General features: G+C 38.0%; 1 protein-coding gene across 1 annotated transcript; it reads left to right on the plus strand.

Moving 5' to 3' along the window:
* The first annotated feature begins 21,251 nt into the window (after positions 1-21,251).
* Positions 21,252-22,739, plus strand: LOC142840330 (DDB1- and CUL4-associated factor 12-like protein 2). The gene has a single exon (XM_075956898.1). The coding sequence runs from the start codon at positions 21,252-21,254 to the stop codon at positions 22,737-22,739; it is 1,488 nt and encodes a 495-aa protein (XP_075813013.1).
* The last annotated feature ends 242 nt before the right edge of the window (positions 22,740-22,981 follow it).

Genomic DNA, 22,981 nt, shown 5'->3' on the forward strand with positions numbered 1-22,981 from the left:
AGAATTATGGGCTAATGTAAGTTATAAGAGTTAATAAGAAGCCTGAGCTAATAGGCCAATCAGTTTAGAATTAATGTAGGCCTCTGTGTGTTTATTTGGGACTAAATGGCTGTACCAGAATGTGTGGGACAGAAACTTCAGACAACAGAATGGTGGACAAACGTGGGGCTGACCAAATCCACTTAAAAGCCTGTGGGAGCTTGGAAAGTTATTCTAGATAGAAAAGAATAGAATTAAACACAGCTTCTTGATAGCAGCACTTTGTTGGGTGGGTTTTGCTTCCTAGAGACAAGTGCTCTCATTTAAGAGAGACTTCCTGACTCAGCTTTGGCTGCAAAATCTTGCAACTCTTTTAAGAGGTCCTGCAACGAAACACTTAAATAGTGTTGATGAAAAGCTGACTGCATACTTTTTGGTGGTAGCAGGGACCTTTTCAACACCATAGAGTTGTGGCAATAAACGTGGCTCCAGCCAGTACCTCTGCCATGAGGCTAGACTCTCATTAAAAAGCTAAGGAATGGGCTAGATCCAGCTGTCAAAGCAAAGGCTTTAATCCTAGCCATATCACTTAGCAAATTAAAGACTCATGTGGTCAGAATAAGAGAGATATATATTAAAGACAGATTCAAAATCAAAGAAAACCTCTAAATGATTTACTGTGTGTTTAAAAGTATATGTAGGCTTGGGGAAAAAAGGATAAATTCCTTAAAATAAAAAAGAAAAAAGAGAGTATTTGGGTATAGTGTCATACACTATACCTCCCAACAGTTGGGAGGCAGATGCAGACATATCACTGTGAGTTCAAGGACAACCTGATTTACAAAGTGAATTCTAGGACAGCCAAAGTTACACAGAGAAACCCTCTCTCAAAAAGCCAAAAATTAGAAAATAAAAATAAAAGAAATCGATGTAAAAATAAAGCCTTGTAAAAATGAAAAGTACACAGAGAGTCTGGATCCTGTATGTTATTGTGGTATCTTTAAATTGCTTAATGACTGAGAAAGGAATAAAAGCTGCTAAAGACACTTGATAATAAATGCTGCTGAATTAATTCAATATATATACTGAAAATGCTTTGACTTTAAAACTTAAGATAAAGGTATGTTATTTTGGAGAAGAGGTTTTGCTTTTGTTTCCACATGAAATAAGGTGCTATGGATTCATTCTGCATTAAGAAAAATCAGGTTTGACCAAGAAAGACCCCCTGAGAAATCTATGATAGGAAAAATGGCCCAAATGTCTGAGTTCTACATCCAGAACAGTTCAAAGACTGCTACCTGAGGTGATCAAGTCTCACAGGATACTCCAGTCGGGACTTGATCATAATTCTAAATTTTGCTTATGTCCCCATAAGATTATCAGCACCCCGAATCAGCAGGAAGTAGCCTTGAAAACTACACCTACATTCCCCCAAAATGAATAATAGATATTTGCCTTTGTTTAGATCGTTGGTTACAAGTTGTTATGGATAATTATCAGTGAAAAACTACACAAAAGAGATTAGATTCAGAGTTCTTGTTTAAATAAAAAGGGGAGAAGTGCTGTGGGACAATGATGTTTGCCTTTGTTTAGATTGTTGGTTACAAGTTGTTATAGATAATTGTCAGTGAAAAGCTGATGTAGGTGGATCTTCTGTCTATTTCTTACTTTCATTGGTTAATAAAGAAACTGCCTTGGCCCTTTGATAGGACAGAAAATTAGGTAGGAGGAGTAAACAAAACAGAATGCTGGGAAGAAGGGAAGTTAGGCAGATGCCATAGCTCTCCTCTCCGAGATGAATGCAGGCTAGAATCCTCCTGGTAAGCCATCACCTCGTGGTGCTACATACATTAATAGAAATGGGTTAATAAAGATGTGAAAGTTAGACAATAAGAGGCTAGAAACTAATGGGCCAGGAAGTGTTTAAAAGAATACAGTTTCCGTGTAATTATTTCAGGGCATAAGCTAGCCAGGCAGCTGGGAGTCGGTTTGGCAGGAACGCAGCCTGCTGCTCCAACTACAAAAAGCTCCACAAAGGAGATTAGATTCAAAGTTTTTGTTTAAATAAAGAGGGGGGAAGTCCTGTGGGACAATGGTCTGTACCCTGTCACCTGTACTATTTTTAATAAAATGCTGATTGTCCAGTAGCCAGGCAGGAAGTATAGGTGGGGCAGCAGTGACCAGGCAGGAAGTAGAGGCATGGCAACAAGAATTAGGGGAAGAGAAAAATTTCAGTCTTCGGCCATCACTCAGATGCAGAGGAAGCAAGATGTGACTGTCTCATCGAATAAGGTACCAAGCCACATGGCTAACATAGACAAGAATAATGGGCAAATATAAAATATAAAAAAAAAATAGTTAATAAGAAAACCTGAGCTGATAGCCCAACTAATTTATGATTAATGTAGACCTCTGTGTGTTTATTTGGGACTAAACAGATATGGGACTTGGTGGGACAGAAACCTCAGTCACACAAATGGATCAAGGATCTTAATATGAGACCTGATAGCCTGAAGCTGCTAGCATAAGAAATAGGAAATACACTTCAACTTGTAGGCACAGTTTGTAAGGGTTTTCTAAACAAAATTCTGGTACCTTTGAGTAAAAGATGAATAGCTGGCAAATGGGATCTCACAAAAGTAAAAAGGTTCTATGCAGCAGAGAAAATGGTCAATGGGGTAATGAGGCAGATTAAAGAGTTGGTAAAATAAAATGCCAGCAATACATCTAACAGAGCATTAGTGTCTAGAATGCACAAATAATGCAAGCATCTAAACACTAAGAAAATCACTTAAATTGGTCTAAGGAACTGAACAAGAAATACAAAGAACTAACAAACACTTGTTCAACATTGTTAGCATTTTGGAAATTAAAATAAAATTTTAAAAGTTAATTACAATTCCATTTCACTACAGTCTGGCCATACCCATGAATACAGATGATTACAGATGCAGCCATGGATGTACAGAAAGAGGAATTCATTTAATGTTGCTGAGACTGTAAACTATTATAGCCACACTGGAAATTAGCCTGGTGGATTCTCACAAACATATAAATATATGTACTTTATGATCTACCTATACCTTTTGAGGCCATAACAAAGGAATTTTATCTTACTACACAGGTACATGCACAACCATGTATATTACTGATTTATCCACAACATCTATGCAATGAAATTAACTTTGATTCCTATCAACTAATCAATGGATAATGAAAACTTTATATATATATATATATATATTAGATGTAAAAAAAATAAAATAATAACATATACAGTACATAAATGGTACTGGAAAAAATTATACTGAGCAAAATCTCCAAGGTTTTAAAAAGAGAAGCTTTACCTTTATGGAGGAGTAGATTGAGGGGCAAATGGCAGAAGGTAGAGGGAATGGGAGGAGGGGAGAGAGTGAGAATTGGGATTGGTATGTAAAATAAGAAAAGACTGATTTTTTAAATAAATAAGCAAATACTATTTAAAAAAAGAGAGAGAGAGAAAAACACCTTGTGTTCTTACTCATATGAAGGTCCTAATTTCAAACCTTTTTCTGGGTTTAATATGGAGTATATATGGAAGCTATGAAACTAGAATTGGGTATTGGTTGGAGAGACACTTAGAGTGGAGATAAAATAGAACAATGGAAAAGTGGAAGTATAGAAATAATATTTGGAACGGAAGCATTAAAGTAGGTTAGATAGAGGGAGGAAGACAGGAAAGAAAGGGCCCTAAAGAATAATCAAACTGAAGTGAACATAAAGAAGCCACATGAGAACCTATAACTGTGCAATCCATGTAAAAATACAATAAAATTGGAGAGTAGATGATATGTGTCATAAGGGGAGAAAATGGTATGTAAAGGTTTAAGCTAGAATGAGAAAGAAGAGACAGGAAGAATTTGGAAGAAGAAGGACTTAGTATGAGTTAACAAAGAAATAAGGATCTATAAAGAAGCCTTAGGAAATTCCACAGCTTTATGGTCTGTTTAACATTTTTAAATAGTTTTGAACACAAATCCTATCACTTTAGAGCTCAGTGATTCTCCCAAAAGATGAGGACTATTAAATGAAAATTTCAGTACTAGGCATGGGTTATCTCTAATGAAGCTCTAAACCTGATGAAAAATCATGGACAGGGCAGTCATAGACTCTGCAGGGAAATCAATTGTTTCTTTTTTTCCTAAATGGTCATGCTATCAAACTATTACAAATATTTATGTTTATACAATACACACACACACACACACACAAACACACACACACACACACATACACACACACATACATATATCTGAATTGCCTCCATCCTTGGTAAGAGAACCTTCTTATTGTAGTAGAGAGTGGGTTAACTAGGGACTCATTATTATTTATAGTGCTAAAAATAAGTAAACGTGAGTCACAGAAGTAGATTGGATATATATGTCAATTCACGACCCTTCAAAACTCAGTCAACACTGTACAATGTGTCTGAAAAACATGTAACAAGCTGAGAATGGGAATAGATGTTATTGCATGCTTTCCTATGATTATTCACATGACTGTGTTCAACAATAACTCTCAGTATATATGAAGACCTTCAAAATGTTTGTGCAAAATTAAGACAGTTAAAAACAACAGAATGACTTAATATGCCAAGTTTTGTTTATACTCATGAGAGACCTGCCTTTCTGCGACAGAAATGGAGGTGGTAGGTTGAGGCAGTTGGATCATAGAGGGGTAGGAGAGAGAAACTGGGAGGAGAGGAAAGGGAAACTGTGGCTGGGGTGTCAATAAATAAATAAATTTGTTTAAAAAACAAACAAAAGAAAAAATACAGAAGCTTCAACAATTTAAGAAATATATCAAAATGCCATGTGCCTCTGAAAAACAAACAAAAAAGTACAGCATAGATTGGAGAGAGGCTCCAAAACCCCCTACTATTAGGCAGAACAACTGTTTGTTTATATCAAGGGCTAAAATAATGGGAGTATGTTTGTTTTGTTAAATGAGCAATCCAGTTAAAATCAATTTCATCAGTCTGGAAATTCTTTCCTGTTATGTAATTATTAGTTTTGTGGAAAACAACTTTGTTTAAAGCAAAGAATCTCACAATTATATTAAGAGCAAGTGTAGCTTCAGTGTAGACTGTTTGCCAGTTTACTGTCAGAAAAAAAAAAAAAACAGAACAGCCTTTCCATTAAACGTAAAAGTCTAGTACAACATTTCTAACTTATAGAATCTTTAAATAAACTATATTAAGGGGTTGGAGAGATGGGTCTTTTCCAGAGGACCTGGGTTCAATTTCTGGCACCCAATAGCAGCTCACAACTGTCTGTAACTCCAGTTCCAAGGGATCTGACACCCTCAAACAGACATACATTTAAGAATGACACCAACACAAATAAAATAAAAAGAATCAAATTATTAAAAAATGAAGATGCTTCAACATAAACTACATTCAAGTTGTCATGATAATGACATAATATCATAGTTCCCCTAGGGACAAACATGGAAAATGATCACTCATATGGACATAATAACAGCTTTAGTCCTTTATCAGTTGTGAACTCACAATGGTTTCTCATCTTGAATATCTTCAAAGGGATGTTCCAAATACAGAAACTTCATCCCATTAGAATGAGCCACTGAGATAATCTACTAAGAAAATGAAATGGATATAGTTTTTCTTAAGTTATTCATGCAAGTGTTGTTCCATCACTTTTCCAATATCATATTATTTAGAATAAGTTAACTTTTTTATATCAGACCAAAAATGAAGGTAAGGAAGGAAGACTGTGCTATATTCAAGTGTCTAATCCAGCCATTCATTTTAAAAAGAAATCTCAAAATCAATCAATAAGGCTACAGCATATCATCTTACCTAGTTCTCTCTTTATGCCTCACTTGTATATACTTTTTAAGCATTGGTGAAGCTATAAAAATAAAATTATAGTGGAAGCAATGTGAAATATAAAGGGGCAGATCTCTAGATGGTCAATCCTGACTAGTACTAGTTACTTATGCTTTTTAAAGCCCGAATGTCTTAATCTATAAAACTAAAAGAAAATGAACTTCATTGTAGGCATATTAAAGAGTTCCACAATAGTCCAGAATGGAGCATAAAGAAGGTTTATTTATATGGGGAACAAACTCATAGTGAGGGTAGAGATCCAAGATTCTCTGGGTATACTGGAAGCTGGGACCTGAATCCAGGAGAAATAGGGGCCACACATGCTTTTTCTTCTGCATGTATAGTACCGTAGACCATTCCCAAAATGGACCAATATCTAAAAGGCTATTAGGGAAAAGAATTTCCACAACCCCGCTTTTGTCTAAATGCAAGGATTCTAAGTCTAAAACAATAACTACATTCTAAGCCTATGCGCAATAACTACAAATATCAAGTATTGCCTAGGGAAGAACTGAGACACAAACATACATAAAAATTAAAGCTAGAGCCAATGTTAACAACATTAAGCAAGAAACATATGGTAAATTTTAGGTCTAAACAAATACCAGATATTATTTTAATAGTTATACTATCTATCCTAAGAGGGGTCTAAGTCTTCCATTAAAAATGTCTTGGCTAAGTCATGAAAAGAAAGTAGCTATGACTATCTAGTCTTCAACTCCATCAAAGACCTGAGTAGGGAAATAATATTACCCAAATAATCAAGAAGTATAATCAAACAATTTCTAAAAGGTGCAAGAAATGACAGAGACAGTCAGCTCTCTGGGCAATCACCCAAAATCTAAAATTGTACCATTGGGGAAACCAACTTTACCTAAGGCCTAGAGTATCTGAGAGAGCATTTGCAGAGGAAGGCAAATTCAAAAGACTATCCTACCTTATCTTAGCAAGGTTTGGTAGTCTTTTTTCCTTTTATCCTGCTTGTCCTGGTGCATTTTTCAGCAGTTGAAGCAAAGGCAGTTCTTTGCACAAAGGACAGTTTTGCCAAGAAGAAAAAAAGCTTCAAATGGAGTGCCTTCAGTGTCCAACATTTTCTCAGGAATAGATCAGTACTGCCAGGAACAATCATGTCTCATTTTAATAGAATTCTTAGTTATTCAAATGCAATATTTCTATACTTCATTGAAGTTTTTGTAGATTATCTATCTATGTGGAAGACAAATTTTGTTCATCTAGAGAGCCTGATTAGTCTAACTATAAGTATGACAAAAATGACTTGTAATTATTAATACATATATAGTTTAAAGACTAAGGCTTCACATTTTAAGATTGAATAATCTTTAAACAAATGTACAGGGAATGAGTACAATGACCCCAAAATGTAATATATATATATATATATATATATATATATATATATATATATATACATATATAATATATTATATATATGTATGTATATATGTGTGTGTATCTTGATCAGAGATAGAAATATATAGTGTAATATGATAAGCAAATCCTAAAATTGCATCAATATACAAAATATCTTAAGCAAAGGTAGAAACATGCATGCATACAATATGACAAAATAACTTTGTATGTGTGCACAATTATTGTAAACAGAAATAGTAACACATGCAATATAACAAATACAATTTGAATTTGTATCAATATACAAATTATCCTAGGCATAAATGCAAAGATAACTTTACATATGACTCAAGATACAACAATCTATACCAGTGTGACTTTCTGTAATAGTTCACAAGTAGATACACTAATCTATTATCCCCTTTCGTCCATTTCCTTTTTAAAAAAAGTGATTCCAGAGCCTACATTTTTTACTCCTAATCCCACAAAACTTATAACCAACCCCAAGCAGCTGACAATTGTGCCTAACCTTGAGGATAACCTTTGTTGGGAAAGAGGATATCATTTTCTAGAATACTTCCAGCTGCCATGGGGGCGATGTTATTTCTATGGGATCCTGTAAAATCTAAAATGATGGTTATATGTGTCAAGATTACTATCTGGTGCACTTGTAAATAGTCTCTTCATAGTTGATAGGGTTTTTCTGAAGTTATTCTTTGAAATTCTGTCCAGAATGATGTAAACTCACAAAGCTGGAATCATTTTGAGCAGTATGTAGAACAAAATTAATCTTAGAGTGGTGCTATCTGTATGGCATCACATGAACAAGGTGGAAACATGTTTTTGGATCCCATCTTCTTCCTCGAGACTTCAGAGGTTACTGTAGGAAAATTTATTGTTCATTGTGGAAAAAAAAAAACATTATTCATATCAAAACAGAAAGTATGAATTTCTATAGACATGTATTCAAATAAAGGTAACACAGAGACAAAAATAGAGTTTTGATAATCTTAAACCCTAGATTTTATATTCTGTTCCACACCAGGTGGCTCCTGATATGAGACAGAAACTCTGAATTTTTCTTTTAACAACATGCTTTGATTTAGAGAAGTATAGCCATAGTTTAACTCCAAAGCCAGCTTTGATTTTTAAGTGGGTCGGGACTATCATTAGACTGAGAAGTGAGAAGTTGTATATGTTTAGGTAGTGAGCTTTTACCCTGCAGGGGATATTGGTATCATAAGTCAGATTTCTCTTTGCTTGGTGATTCTTTCTGGATAGTGGTTTTTCTTCTTTAGGCATCTAGATGGCCAAGATCTCTTGAATTCTCGAAGATGGGTATTTTCTATTTTCCTGCAAAGACAAGAAGAGAACCCTGCCCCAACACTTATGAGGATTCCTTGCAAGTTGTAAGACCGACACTTAGGTGGAAGAGCTGTCATTTCTCTTTATCCATAAGCTTCTCCTTCTCAAAATGAATCTTGATTGATTTTGATGGTATCCATGCCTGTTTCTTTTTTTGAAAGAAGAAAATAAAACCTTCCCCAATGTAACATATCTCCTGGTTTCCATTCTTAGGTCAATACATCCTTGGAGTATGCTGACTGATTTAATTCTGAAGGTTTTTCTATTGTCCAGTGTTCTCTGTAACTGTTGTTCCTGTCTCATTAGCATCAATAAAAGTCAAGGTTAATAAAGCATAATACAATCTATTTGGGGGGTTATTTATCATCCCTTTTTGTTTAATTAACATATCTTTTATTGTTAAATTTGATCTTTTTTTTTTTTTTTTTTTGAAGAGCAACATGTTCTTTTATTGATGCAAGTACATCCAGTCACACCACAACTGACATCCTGCATATGGTACAGCTTTATACTCAGAGATCAGCTCCAAATACCAAAACATCAAATGAAGGGCGTATCAAATTGGGGCAATGAAATAGCAATGTAGACACTTTCTCAAGAAGGGACTAGAACCGGTGACCCCTGAAGCACACATGGACTGAAGGCTCTTAACACATGTACAGAAAATGTTCTAACATTATATTCCAAATATATAATCTCAAGTGTCCAGCCTTTATCTCAAAGACATAAACAAATCAATATGTACTATCAATATACAATCTGTCTGTACTAGCTAGAAGGTCTGAAAAGTGCAAACACACTGTGACAGGACAGTGTAACTACTTGGCTCCCAAGGCTGGGGGTGGCCACCTAGTCCACCTCCCCATGGCCTAGCTGGCCATCCCCAGGCTGTTCACAGAAGCTCCGGCAATGGAACGAACCATTCCATACTGGGCTTCTTGACAGGCAACTCCCACCCAAGCGAAGCAAATCGGTGTAGATCTCTCCAGCTGCCTGAGGGACAGAGCCACCCCACCCATGGTCAGCAAGACCCAGGGCTCAGGCCAGGAAATCAGACATGAAAGATGAACCACGCTCCCCTGTCAGGATCAGAAATACACCACTCCGTGTTGGACAGTTTGATCTGGAAGTGCTCCAGCGTGGGGGCTCTACCTGACCTGTAGGATTCTGTGTTATACCACCAGTAATATGTGCTTTATTTTATAATAAGCAAAAATAGTTGCGGGAATTCCATCAGTCCATAGTGTTTTAGATACTAGTCCATTTGGGGCATAGTCTAAGGTACTGTAAGCACAGATGAAAAGCATGCACGTCCCCTTTTTCTATTGAATTTGGTTCCCAGCTTCCTAAGCACATGAGGACCATGGATATTTACCCTTACTGTGAATTCGGTCCCCAAATAAATAAGCCTTTTTAACACTCCATTCTGGGTGATTGTGGAACTCTTTAATATGCATACATCTGGTACCCAAACATTTGGGGTTATCCCATATGCCCACTACCCACTTCAGCTCTGGGTGCTTGTATGCCCACTTGGAGTTAGGAGAAAGTTAACTGAGAACATGCCAGCAGCTCAGCACTCCCAACCTGGACAGCCAGTCAAATCGGGTCTGCTAGGTTTGCATTGGCAGACTGTGCATGGCTGTGCAGTGAGCTGCATGGCAGATTTAGCTTTTACTCAGAAAAAAAAAAGATTTATGTGCAGCACATTCCTTTCCAGAATCGAGGCAGTGAGCATGGCTACTACCTGGCCATCCCAGAGCTGGTAATAAACATACCTTCTCCATATTGAAAGGCTATGAGGGGCCTATCCAGCATCCAGGGCCCCAGGAACACAGCCCTTACAATTTTAAATGGGTTGTTAAAACAAGGTTTCATTATGGAGCTCAGATGACCTTGAGCTCATGATCAATCTTCACTACCTTCTCAAATAAATGATGCAGCAAATAAACTGCAGAGATAAGAACATCTAAATTGTGCCAAAATAGTTTCCAATGCTTTTTCTATTTCTTATGGTGGAGTATATAAGATAATTGTTAAGTCTGTAGTCATGGCTCACGAAAAGGATAAAATAATATGGTACTGATAATCTTTGCTTATCTAAACATACAACTAAAGGCATATGTACTGCATATGGATTATACATGGAATAGGAAATACATAAATATATACTGCTCTTACAAATCTCTGACAAGTTCCAAACATGCAGAACTTATCCAATAATTATTTAGTGAGAGAGTCTTCTATATTTCATGATCTACCCATTTTACATTTTTGTCATAAGCAAATGCCAATCCACTTAAAGCAAAGGCTTCAAATCTCATTAATCTTTGTATTTCCTACTATTGTATTTATACCATATCACAAAAATTTAATTAATCATTTCTTTTAATAATTACAACAATTACATATTATTTTCATTGCAATCTACTTAATTACAATCATATTGTGCCACCTTTTCTTCATTATTTTCAAAGACACAGCACTGAGAAATTCAAATGTATGCTTTGTAGTTGTTCTTTTTAAATACTCAAAATGTTGGAAATTTATTGTTTCTTCTTTTTAAAAAAATTATTTGTTCATGTATGTGTGTGTGTGTGTGTGTGTGTGTGTGTGTGTGTGAGAGAGAGAGAGAGAGAGAGAGAGAGAGAGAGAGAGAGAGAGAGAGAGAGAGAAAGAGAGAGAGAGAGAGAAAACATTTGTATAAACATACCTAAACTGGTACTTTTAGAGATCAGAAGACAAATTGTGGGAGGAAAAGAAATTCTCAGTATTGTACTCAGATTCTCAAGATTATCATCAGGCAAGCATCTTTACCTCTTGAACCTTCTTGATGAAACTCATTGTTTCTTCTTTAAGCCATCTTACAGAGAATGATATGATTAGGTTACTCTGAAACACTGAAGTCTAATAAATAAAAACTCAGGGATAGAAATTGGGGTTTAACCTGAAGACCAGAAAAGCAAAACAGCCAGCTACTAGCTCTTACCTCAAACTCAGTCCAAAAAATGGCAATCCTGCTTTCAGCAATCTCAGAATGAGACTGTGCCTGTCAGCTGTCTCCTCCCATTTTATAATCCTTTCTAGGGTGGGGTTAAAGACACGCACCACTGGGATAAAAGGCATATACTTCCCAGTTTCTATGGCAACTACTGTGGCTACTGGGATTGAAGGTGTGTGTTACCACTGCCTGGTCTGTAAGGTTTACCAGTGCAACTCTTTTACTCTCTGATCTTCAGGCAAGCTACAAAATACAAATGAAATGCCACTACAAAGCACAGTGAGATTACAGAAAAATACTGAATATTTATTCTGTATTAATTTTTTCATTTCATTTTATTTTAATTTTTAGCATGACTTTTCTTTCTATAACTTATTTCTTTATATTATTATTCTAAGGATAACTCTAACAGTCCTGGCTGTCCTGGAACTCACTCTGTAGACAAGGCTAGCCTCTAACTCATAGATCCACCTATCTCTGCTTCCCAAGTACTGAGATTAAAGGCATGTGCTACCACCACCTGGCTATATTTCAAAATTCTTACCAGAAGTGAATTCACTAGAATAGTCTCTAAATGTGGCATATATGGTATCATGGAATATCCAGCAGAAACACAAAAACAATGGAATTCATCACTGTTGCATTTCGACATTTCCTGCTCTGTTTGAAAATCATAACTTTAGACTTTGAAATTGGAGCTATTTTTTCAAAAAGTGTAAATAACCTGTTTTAATATTCTTTATACTAATTTTGTACTTTGATTTTAAAACACTATTATTTTTTGAAAACTCATATGTGAATACAAATGTATTTTCATCATATTTATCCCTATTTCTCTCTCTATGTCTTCCCAGCTTCATTCCCTACTTCTCTACTTTTTCACTTTAAAAAAATATAATTTACTCAGTCCAATTCTTGATACTCATATATTCATGAATGTGGGGTTACATTGTGAGTCTAGTTTGTGGTTGACCCACAAGAGATAATACCTTTAATAAAGACTGAAGGCTCCTCCCTGAGAAGCTATCAGTTGTCAATAGCTCCTAAGCTAGGAGTATGGACTCAGGAACTTCTGCCTCTCCTTGGTGCAGTGTTGAATGATTTGATGTTTTTTGGATCTGTTACATATGCACCAACACATTCTTGTAGTTTATGAATGCACACATCCTGTAAAGTCCAGAACACATTGATTTTTCTAGACCTCCTTGACTTCTGACTTTTACAACATTTCTGCTCCTACTTCTGAAAAGTCTCTGAGACTTGTTGGGAAAAGTATATGATATAGAGATCCCTTTTTGTACCCAAGTACTCCATAGATATTTATTCTATAGCCTACTATGGAGACACATACTCAGCCATACTCACTGCTACTCTATTCATAATGGCTAAGAAGCAGGAAAAGCCTAGATGTTCACCAGTTGATGAAGAGATAAGTAGGTTAAAATGAAATTATAAAACGTATAGACAAATGAATTTAAATGAATTATTTTCCACATTATTTGTAATTTTCATGTGTGTGCATATATGTACACCATGTATGTTCAATGCCCAGGCAGGGCAGAAAAAGATGTTAGACTCCCTGTAGTTGCAAATGATTGTCAGCTACCACATAAGGACTGGAAATGGAAATTTGTCCTCAGGAGGATTTGCTAGGTATTGACAGAGACATTTGTTTCTTGGATGTCCAGAACCAAAATAATCACATAAAACTATATTAATTACAACACTGGCTAATAACTCAACTGTAATTTTAGCTAGCTTTTATATCTTAAATTAACCCATTTTTATTAATCTGTGTATTGCCACAATGCTGTAATTTACTGGGTAGAGTTTTGGATGTCTGTCTCCTTTAGCAGCTACATGGCATCTCCTAGACATGGCCCACTTTCTCTCTATGTCTCTGTTCAGATTTCCTGCCTGGCTTTGTTCTGCTATGTCATTGGCTGAAACAGCTTTATTTATTAGCCAATGGTAATAAACTTATTCACAGCATATAGAGGGGAATCCCACATCAACTAGGGCTCTCAACTACTGAGCCCTCTCTCTTGGCCCTTGATATATTTTTTTTAAATCAAACTCCAAAGTTAAACTTCAGGACGAGGAAACTGCAAATTTTCATATAGTTGTAATGATGATTAATCATTGCACTTGTCATTTTGCTTCCTATCAACCAAATAAAAAAGAAAACATTTTAATACACATTGAAGTATTACATTAAAAACCATATAGATATTGTGATATTTTATATGTTCATATATATGTGCATATGTATTCATGGAGATTATTTAATCCTCATTTTATAGGTGAAGTCAATGACTTTAGAAAAATAACTGAATTTCTAGGTGGAACTACAAGGTCTCTCCAACTTCACAGCTCCTACTCTCACACAGTTCACATCACCAGAAATGAAGAATATAATAATTTCACAGAGATAAAGGCTTCTGACATCAAATTATAAAAGTTAATTTACTGTGTGACTTTGTACAAAGGAGTCATTTAGCAATATGATGAAAAGTGTCCTTCATAACACATTTACAATAAAAGCGAAGAGGATATTCATAGAACTGTTTATAATGACCTCTGAGAACCGTTTAAAGGATAACATTAAAGTGCTAGTGAGTGAAACTGATTAAGCATATAGTAAGGTAATATGATCTTATGGAACAGTAGCCTAAGGTGATTCAAGAATAAAAGTCAGAGTATTTGAATCAACCTTCTGAATGCTATTATATTGAATTAACAATGGTCTTAATAGAAGAAGAATTCATTTGTACATTCAATCAGCAAATGCATTTGTACAAGTAATATTCCAGCACTGTGCAAGATATTGGGATCCAAATATATGTGCATGTGTTTGGTGTTTATATGCATGTTGAAATTTATTTCTAGTTAATAAATAAGCCAAGCCAATTTTTGAAGGAAGGAAAATGAATTACTATAATGAAATTGTGTATGTTATACAAAAGAAGATGTACTTAAAGCTATAGTCAAGTAAATTGTCATACCTTGAGATAAGTTATAAAAAAAAGGTGGGTAACTTCAACAAGTACACAAGGAAGAAAGAATACACAGATAGAATCACTTAGTTAAATTGTTGGGAGAAATCTGAAATACTGGAGGTCTATGTTCATACTTTATATCATCTATGATTTTCCAATCATTTAATTATATACTACTCTAATAAAAATTAACATGTTCAGTGGTAAAATGAGACAGAAAGGAGGTTCACTAAGTTTTGTAAGAATTCATGGTTTTTTATTTTAAAAGGTTCATGCTGTCATCTACAGTAGCATAACAATTGGTAACTTTCTATCTTATCGGTTTTGGCAAGCTTGAGTTATATTTCCATTCTGATGAAACTACATTCTATTTGTTCATTAAACATAAAGAAAAAAAAAACAGTTTACAAACCACAATCCCAGTGAACTTAGACAACAATGAGAACACTAAGAGAGACTTACATAGATCTAATCTACATGAGAAGTAGAAAAAGACAGGATCTCCTGAGTAAATTGGGAGCATGGAGACCTTGGGGGAGGGTTGAAGGTGGGAGGGGAGAGGCACAGATGGGAGCAGAGAAAAATATAGATCTCAATAAAAAAAAAAGAAACTTGGTGGCAGTAACTTAAGAAGAAAACAGGTATCACCTAAGATATTTTAATGTATTTGATCAAATGTTCCCTTTATAATCCTGAATTTTTATATTATGTACATAGCTTTGGTTGAGAAAATGATCAAAACATGTTCTGTAAATATAGAGAAACTTTGTGAAGTCATTTAGAAAGCAGTAATTCACTACCACATTATATCTTATGATGTATCAGCTGCCAAATACAACACATTCTTTAAAGTATCTATTCTTCAAGAAATAATTTTGAATTTAACATCTGAGTTTTAGGAGACTATTTTCAATATCAATGGTATTATCATAATAATAAACTGCAATTAATTATACATTTCAAAGTAACTGGATAAAAATTTCAAAGTTTCCAAAATTTGGAAATTATAATATTCAAGAAGATTAAATTACTCTGATTTTATAATCATACATTGAATACATATCTGTTATAATTTATTTTACACATACACACATACAGAGGCATGATTACAATACTGCACCCTCTAAATAATTATAAACATTATACTTCAATTGTTTTAGAAATTTATTTCAGGGAATTGCTGTTAAATCTTATGATAATTATGTCCATTTTAGTTAGGCGTTGAATGACTAAGTTTCTATTTAAAACCATAGCACCCTGTCTTTCTTGGTGCTTGTCACTGAAGTTATGATAACAGCACAAAGCTGAAAATGGTCCTTTAGCTTTGTTTTTTAATATATCCACAGCTGAAAGAGAATATATCAGTGGCTGACAATACTGTATTTTGTTTCTGATCTATTTGTATATGCTTTCTAGAGCTGTCTATCACATCATTAAGTCTTGAGATTCACAGAAATAAACTATTTCAGATTGTATTTTTAGTATTTCCAAACAGAATTGTGACTCAAGTAAGTGGAGAATAAACAATTTGAAAAGATAGAATGTCAGGTAGCAAAAGATTGTACTTTCAAGTTCTACTAAATAAGGACATGGTTGATCACAAGGCATGAAAGACTAAAATACATCAATAAAAGTTTCAAGGTCTCTGAACAGTCACTCAACAAATACTGATTTCTTACTTCTAAGATAGGCTAGACACTGGGCAAAAACAATAAGTCAAATGAATTCCTCCTCTCCTGCTCCCAGGCAGTGATCTAGTCACCAATAATTATACAATGAGTGATACATATTCACATAAAATCTTAATGTGACAAAAAACATGAAACTTGACATTGACAATGTTTAATAATAGGGTACCATATTCTAGCTTATTCTGGGGCTCCAAGGGACATTTTTTTCTATAAAATATGACATTTTAACTATGGTATTAAAAATAAGCAGTTAACAAACTCAGATATCTGTGGGAGGTAAAAGGTAAATGACCCACAGGCAGAAAGTATTTCAAGCAGAGAGAACATGATGCAAGAAAGATCTGAAGCATGACATTATGAGACAGTGTTGAGAACATTAAAAAGGTCCATTGTGGCTAAAGAACAAAATAATGAAAAAAAAAAAAGAACTCTGGCAAGGCAACATAAATTATATCATGCTGGGCTTGGTAGAGTGTTTTGTGGACTTTGATCTATGTTCTACGACTGCAGGTGAGTACAAATTTGTCTAAAATTGTGTAGTAGAAAGACAGGATTTGCAATAAGTTATTGCATTGACTCTAAAGTGGAAAACTTAATGGAGGAGGAAAAGGGGGTGCATCCCTTGAAAATAACAGCATGATACTACAGCTATACAATCAAGATTAAATAGGTTGAAAATCTAAGAGTAACAGTGAAAAATTGAGAACTAGATGATTATACAAATGTTAGAAGAATGAATATTAGAATTAAACCCATAGGAGAGATATGTGTCAAGGATAATTATTAGAAATTTGTTTTGAACAATTGAATGCATGGTAGTGAATTTCATGAAGACAGGTAATAAGAAAATTTCAGAAATAAGAGGATTGAAATCTTGCCAACCCCACAATGCCTCCCTTAAGATATCTTCTTCCCTGCTTTCAATCTGTCTTTCCTCCATCTCAACCATACCACTCCCCCAAGGTCTCCCCAATCCTCCCCTTCTCCCTTCTCTCTCCCCCTCTCCTCTTCCCTCACCCCACACCCACCCACATCCTCCCAACTTTTGCCTGGCGATCTTGTCTGCTTCCAATTTTCAGGAGGATCTATATATGCTTTTCGTTGGGTTAACCTTATTACTTAGGTTCTATAGGATTGTGAACCATAGGCTGAATGTCCTTTGTTTATGACTAGAATCCACTAATGAGTGACAACATACCATATTGATCTTTTTGGGGTCTGGGTTATCTCACTCAGGATAGTGTTTTCTACTTCTATCCATTTGCATGCAAAATTCAAGATGTCATTGTTTATTTTTTCCACTGAGTAGTATTCTAATGTGTAGATGTGCCACACTTTCTTTATCCATTCTTCCATTTAGGTGCATCTAGGTTGTTTCCAGGTTCTTGAATAATGCTGCTATGAACATAGTTGAACAAATGCTTTTGTAGTAGGATTGGACATCTCTTGGGTATATTCTGAAGAGTAGTATTGCTGGATTCTGAGGTAGGTTGATTCCCAAATATTTGAGAAACCCCCACACTGATCTCCTAGTGGGGGTCCCAGATGTCCACAGGGATGTCCCCAGCTAGGGCCCTGGGCAGTGGAGGACAGGGTGCCTGAACTGGCCTTGTCCCGTAGTCAGACTTATGACTATCTTGAATATCACCATAGATCCTTCCTCCAGCGATGGATGGAGACAGAGACAGAGACCCACATGGGAATACTGGACTGAGCTCTTAAGGTCCAACTGAAGAACAGAAGGAGGGAGAAGATGACCAAGGAAGTCAGGACCACGAGGGGTTGATCCACCCACTTAGAAGTGTGTCTGAACTAATGGGAGCTCACCAAAGCCAGCTGGGATGGGACTGATCGAGCATGGGATCAAATTGGACCTTCTGAATGTGGCTGACCTTTGGGGCATACTGAGAAGCCAATGATAATGGCACTGGGATTTGTCTCTATGGCATGTACCGGCTTTTTGGGATCCTAGTCTGTCTGGATGCACACCTTCCTAAGTCTGGATGGAGGGGGGAGGGCCTTGGACTTCCCACAGGGCAGGGTACCCTGCCCTCTATAGGACTGGAGGGGGGGAGCAGGGGAGCAGGAGAGAAGTGGGAGGAGGGGAGGAAGTGGAAATTTTGATTTCTAGTATTAATAAAGTAATAAAAGAAGAGGATTGAAGTCAAGATTCTGGAATTATATATGCTGACTTTGAAGTTCTCTTTTGATATCGGAAATGTCAAGGAGGAAGTTGAACAAAAGTTTGTGATGGAAATATAAAATTAGGAAGTACTGGCATATATGGTACTTTTGAATTGAGTGATAATTAGGTATGAAGGGTAAAGAAAATACTTGAAATCTATTTTCAGTTAAAATACTGCAGAGTACAGAGCACAATGCTTTCTTAATCTACTTCACTGGCTTGATTTTATCCATTCTTTACATAACTAACTGATATCAACACATGATTTGTGTAAATTTTTCATCACTTCTATCAAATTTACCTAGTATAACCAGATATGAACTGCTCTATGTGGAAGAAAGTATAATTTATTTTTGCAATGTATATGTATATTAGCAACTGTTAAGAGTGAAGCCCAAATCTGGATGTCTCATAGAAGAACCCCTCTGAATTTCCCCTTTAAGATCCACTAGCACACTGTAAATTTATTTCTAGAATATATTATTCCCTTTTGAATATTCATCTACAGTTTCACAACACAATTGAGATTTATGGAAGTAGAAGAGTAGCCAATTCTACAAACATTTTGTTCCAAATATACAAGTTTTTAGCAATGATGAATATGTTTGTTTTGCACTATGGTGGGTCTCAAAAACTCCATTATCCTGGATACCACACTACATTTCTAATGGTAAATAGTGGAAAGGAAGAAAATCAGCCCTGTTTTAAGAGAATCTTATTATGTGCTAATATCATGTAAATTTCTGTTTCTATCTTCCTGTTGACTCCTCCACTCTCTTTCTTTCTGACACAAAAAATTCATATAGAGAAGTACACACAGACACAGACACACACACACACACACACACACACACACACACACACAGAGAGAGAGAGAGAGAGAGACAGACAGACAGACAGACAGACAGACAGACAGAGAAAGAGAGGATCATTTACTCACAAATGACCATGTGATGGGTGGTATTATCTCCATTTTACACCTCTTCCTGCCTAACTATTGACCAGTTAGCAGTTTATTAAAACAATGAGAGTATTATATATTCACAGTGTACACAAGGATTATTCCACAGCATTATTACAACTCAAAATATTTTATTTTGTCAAATCAAGGAATTTCATTGCAAAATGTCTCCAACTTTTGTATAAATTGTTTTGTTTATTCTTTTTATCAAGTGACCATAACATTTTAAACTGGCCCATGGGAGTTTGCACCTGGAATTTGTAGACTTGAGACAACTTTACAAAAAAAAAAATGTAAGGCTGGATACAAGGAAAGCCAACAATAAAACAGCTCCATTATTTCATATGGCTGGTTAGATACATTAAGTTGGTCACACCCCCATAACACATGCCTCTATCTTAACAAATGGAATTTTGTGAAAGAGATCTGGCAAATGCTCTTCTGTGAGAGCCACCCATCTCCCACTCATACACATGTGTTGATACTGGTCAGGCTTAGTGTGTGACTACAAAGGAACTGGATACACTGAAGTTGCACAAGAGCCACACATCCCCTTACTCCCGGAGGGGGCCAAAGCCCTTACTCTGGATATCTGCATTTTCACATTGTGTCCACGTTGTTCCATTGAAACGCTTTTCTTTCCCCACTGTGCTTGGGGATATCTGGTGTTTTCCTCAAGCCCCTTCTTAAGGTTGACATGACCTCTCTTAGGAAATGGAGCTTGGCAGAAGTCCTGGTTCTGACTATGTCGACTGTTTGTTCCCTAACTGGAGAGCAGGAGCATGCCTTTCTCTCTAGGACCCCTTCCTTGCCCTTACTCTGGACCCTATCATCTAAAGCTTCTGAGGTTCCTGAGAAGTTAGTAGGTAAGGAAGCACCATTCCCTTCACCTCTAACAGGCTGTCCCTACCTGTATGCCACTTTTGCCCAATTAAAACCCTGAGGTTTATTTTCGACACTTGAACTACCATACCCTGACTCGAATTGGGGTCAAGGTGTGGGAATCAGCAAGATATCCTCAAGGGATTCAAGTTCAGTAGCTCAGGAACTTCAAGTTCAGAAAATAAAGAGGAACAAGAGAAAAATAAGGTTAGAATGGTTGAAAACTCAACCAGCAGAGGGACTTACAAGAACAGTGCACAAAGAAACTAAAGAGGGTACTTTAAAAAGCCTCCCATTCCTGGTCCAGTTCAAAGAACAACCTTTGTCAAAAGTGTTCCCACATGCGAATTTATTTCTTCCCGCATGTCACGCTCAGTGCTCCTTTTGATTTTCTGTTTGACTATATTTTAGGTTTTGGTTTTAAGGCTAGTTGGAAGTTGTTGTGAGGTTGATGAAAAAAACTTGTGTTAGCTACCAAGCTCAGCCCTCTAGGAATCTCCCCAGAGTTTCCACACAGCCCTCCAGCGAGCCCATCCCCTTTGCTTCTCCCCAGCCCCCACCCAGACTGGATTGTGCTACCCAGCACCCCACGGCCAACTGCCCCTCCCACTGCCTCCGCCCCTCACCCTCAGGTCTCTAGCAGACTCTTTCGTCCCACACTGAGTTCACCATCTCAAGACGGCAGCACTTTCCGCCCTCGACCAGGTCCCCTGAACAGCCACCACCCTCAACACCTCTCTCCGCCCTCGCCCAGCTCCTTCCAAAGCTCACAGTCCTTGTCAAGCCACGCTGCCACCTTCGCCTCTTTTGCCACCAAAGCACCCGGGACCCAGGACACACGGAGCCCCAGGGATCTCCCAGCCTCCCGCCCCTGGGACCCAGTGCCAGCCTGATCGATTCGGAGACACAGCCGTTCCCTACACCACCATGGCCAACACGGGTGCCACGCGCCGCCGCCGCCGCCGCGCCGCCACAGCCTCTGCAGCCCGCCCGCCGCCCTCCAGGGCCCCTCAGCAAACAGGTAGCAGGAAGCGGAAAGCCGCCGAGGTCGAGGGGGGCGCCGGGAGTTCTTCGTCGCCCGGCCCGGCTGCTGCGGCAGCGTCGGGGACCGGCCACGCGGAGGGGCCATTGCTGCTGGCCAAGAGGCCGCGGCGGCCCGTGGCTCGCCGTTCCTTGGTGCACTACTTGAAGGGCCGGGCTCTGGGTGACGAGGGCCACCCGGGGCTGGCGAACTTCGAGGGTGACCTGCGCAACTATGGGGTCCTCAGACTGCCAGAGCTGCTGAGGGAGCGCCAGCTGGCGCTTGGCCCCCTCAACAAGGTGTTCGCGTCTCAGTGGCTAAATGCCAGGCAGGTGGTGTGTGGCACCAAGTGCAACACGCTCTTCGTGGTAGACGTCCATACTGGCAAAATTACCCGCATTCCCCTGATGCAGGACAGAGGAACTGGACAAACCCATACCCAACCCACCTGTGGCATCCACGCCATCCAGTTGAATCCCTCCAAGACCCTCTTGGCCACAGGGGGTGAAAACCCCAACAGTCTAGCAGTATACCAGCTGCCCACCCTAGACCCTGTGTGTTTAGGGGATCGCAATGGCCACAGGGACTGGATCTTCGCCATTGCATGGATGAGTGACACGGTGGTTGTAAGTGGATCACGGGACGGCACTGTGGCGCTCTGGCGGGTTGATCCTGACATGTCCAGTGGAAACATTCCTTGGCACAATAATTCAGAGATTCCACAGTATTCGCACATTCATCCAAGGGACATGGAGGCCATTCCCAGGGCCACCACTAACCCAGGTAATCGCAAAGTGAGAGCCCTTGCATTCAGTGGCAAAAACCAGGAGCTGGGAGCAGTATCTCTGGATGGCTACTTCCACCTGTGGAAAGCCCGGAGCTCTCTGTCCAGGCTGCTGTCCCTAAGGCTGCCCTACTGCAGGGAGAACGTGTGTCTCACCTACTGTGACGAGTTGTCCCTCTATGCTGTCGGATCCCAGTCTCATGTTTCATTCCTGGATCCAAGACAACGCCAGCAGAATATCAGACCCTTGTGTTCCCGAGAGGGAGGCACAGGTGTGCGTTCTTTGAGCTTCTACCAGCACATCATTACCGTGGGCACTGGACATGGTTCCCTGCTCTTCTATGACATCCGTGCACAGAAGTTCCTGGAGGAGAGGGCCTTAGCCAGTCCAGACTCTTTTCTCGTGCGCACAGGTAGGAAGCTCAAACTCACCTGTGGCAGAGGCTGGCTCAACCAAGATGAACTCTGGGTGAACTACTTTGGTGGCACTGAGGAATTCCCAAATGCACTCTACACTCACTGCTACAACTGGCCTGAAATGAAGCTCTTTGTGGGTGGAGGTCCACTCCCTTCAGGCCTCCATGGCAATTATGCAGGCCTCTGGAGCTAAAGTCTTTATGCACTTGTGAACGTGCACAGATTTATCTTTCAGTTCAGGCTAAAGTTCTTCACATATGTGCTTGTGTGTGATGTATGCATGCACACTTCTAATTGTGTGTGATTTATCTCCAAGGGGGATTTACCCAACTTTCTAGTGCTCAGCCACAGAGAGAGGGAAAACAGAAAGGAGAGAGGAGATAGGAGAGCAGAGAGAGGGAGAGAGAGAGAGAGAGAGAGAGAGAGAGAGAGAGA

Source organism: Microtus pennsylvanicus, chromosome X (genome assembly GCF_037038515.1).
Source record: "Microtus pennsylvanicus isolate mMicPen1 chromosome X, mMicPen1.hap1, whole genome shotgun sequence".
NCBI classification, from domain to species: domain Eukaryota; kingdom Metazoa; phylum Chordata; class Mammalia; order Rodentia; family Cricetidae; genus Microtus; species Microtus pennsylvanicus.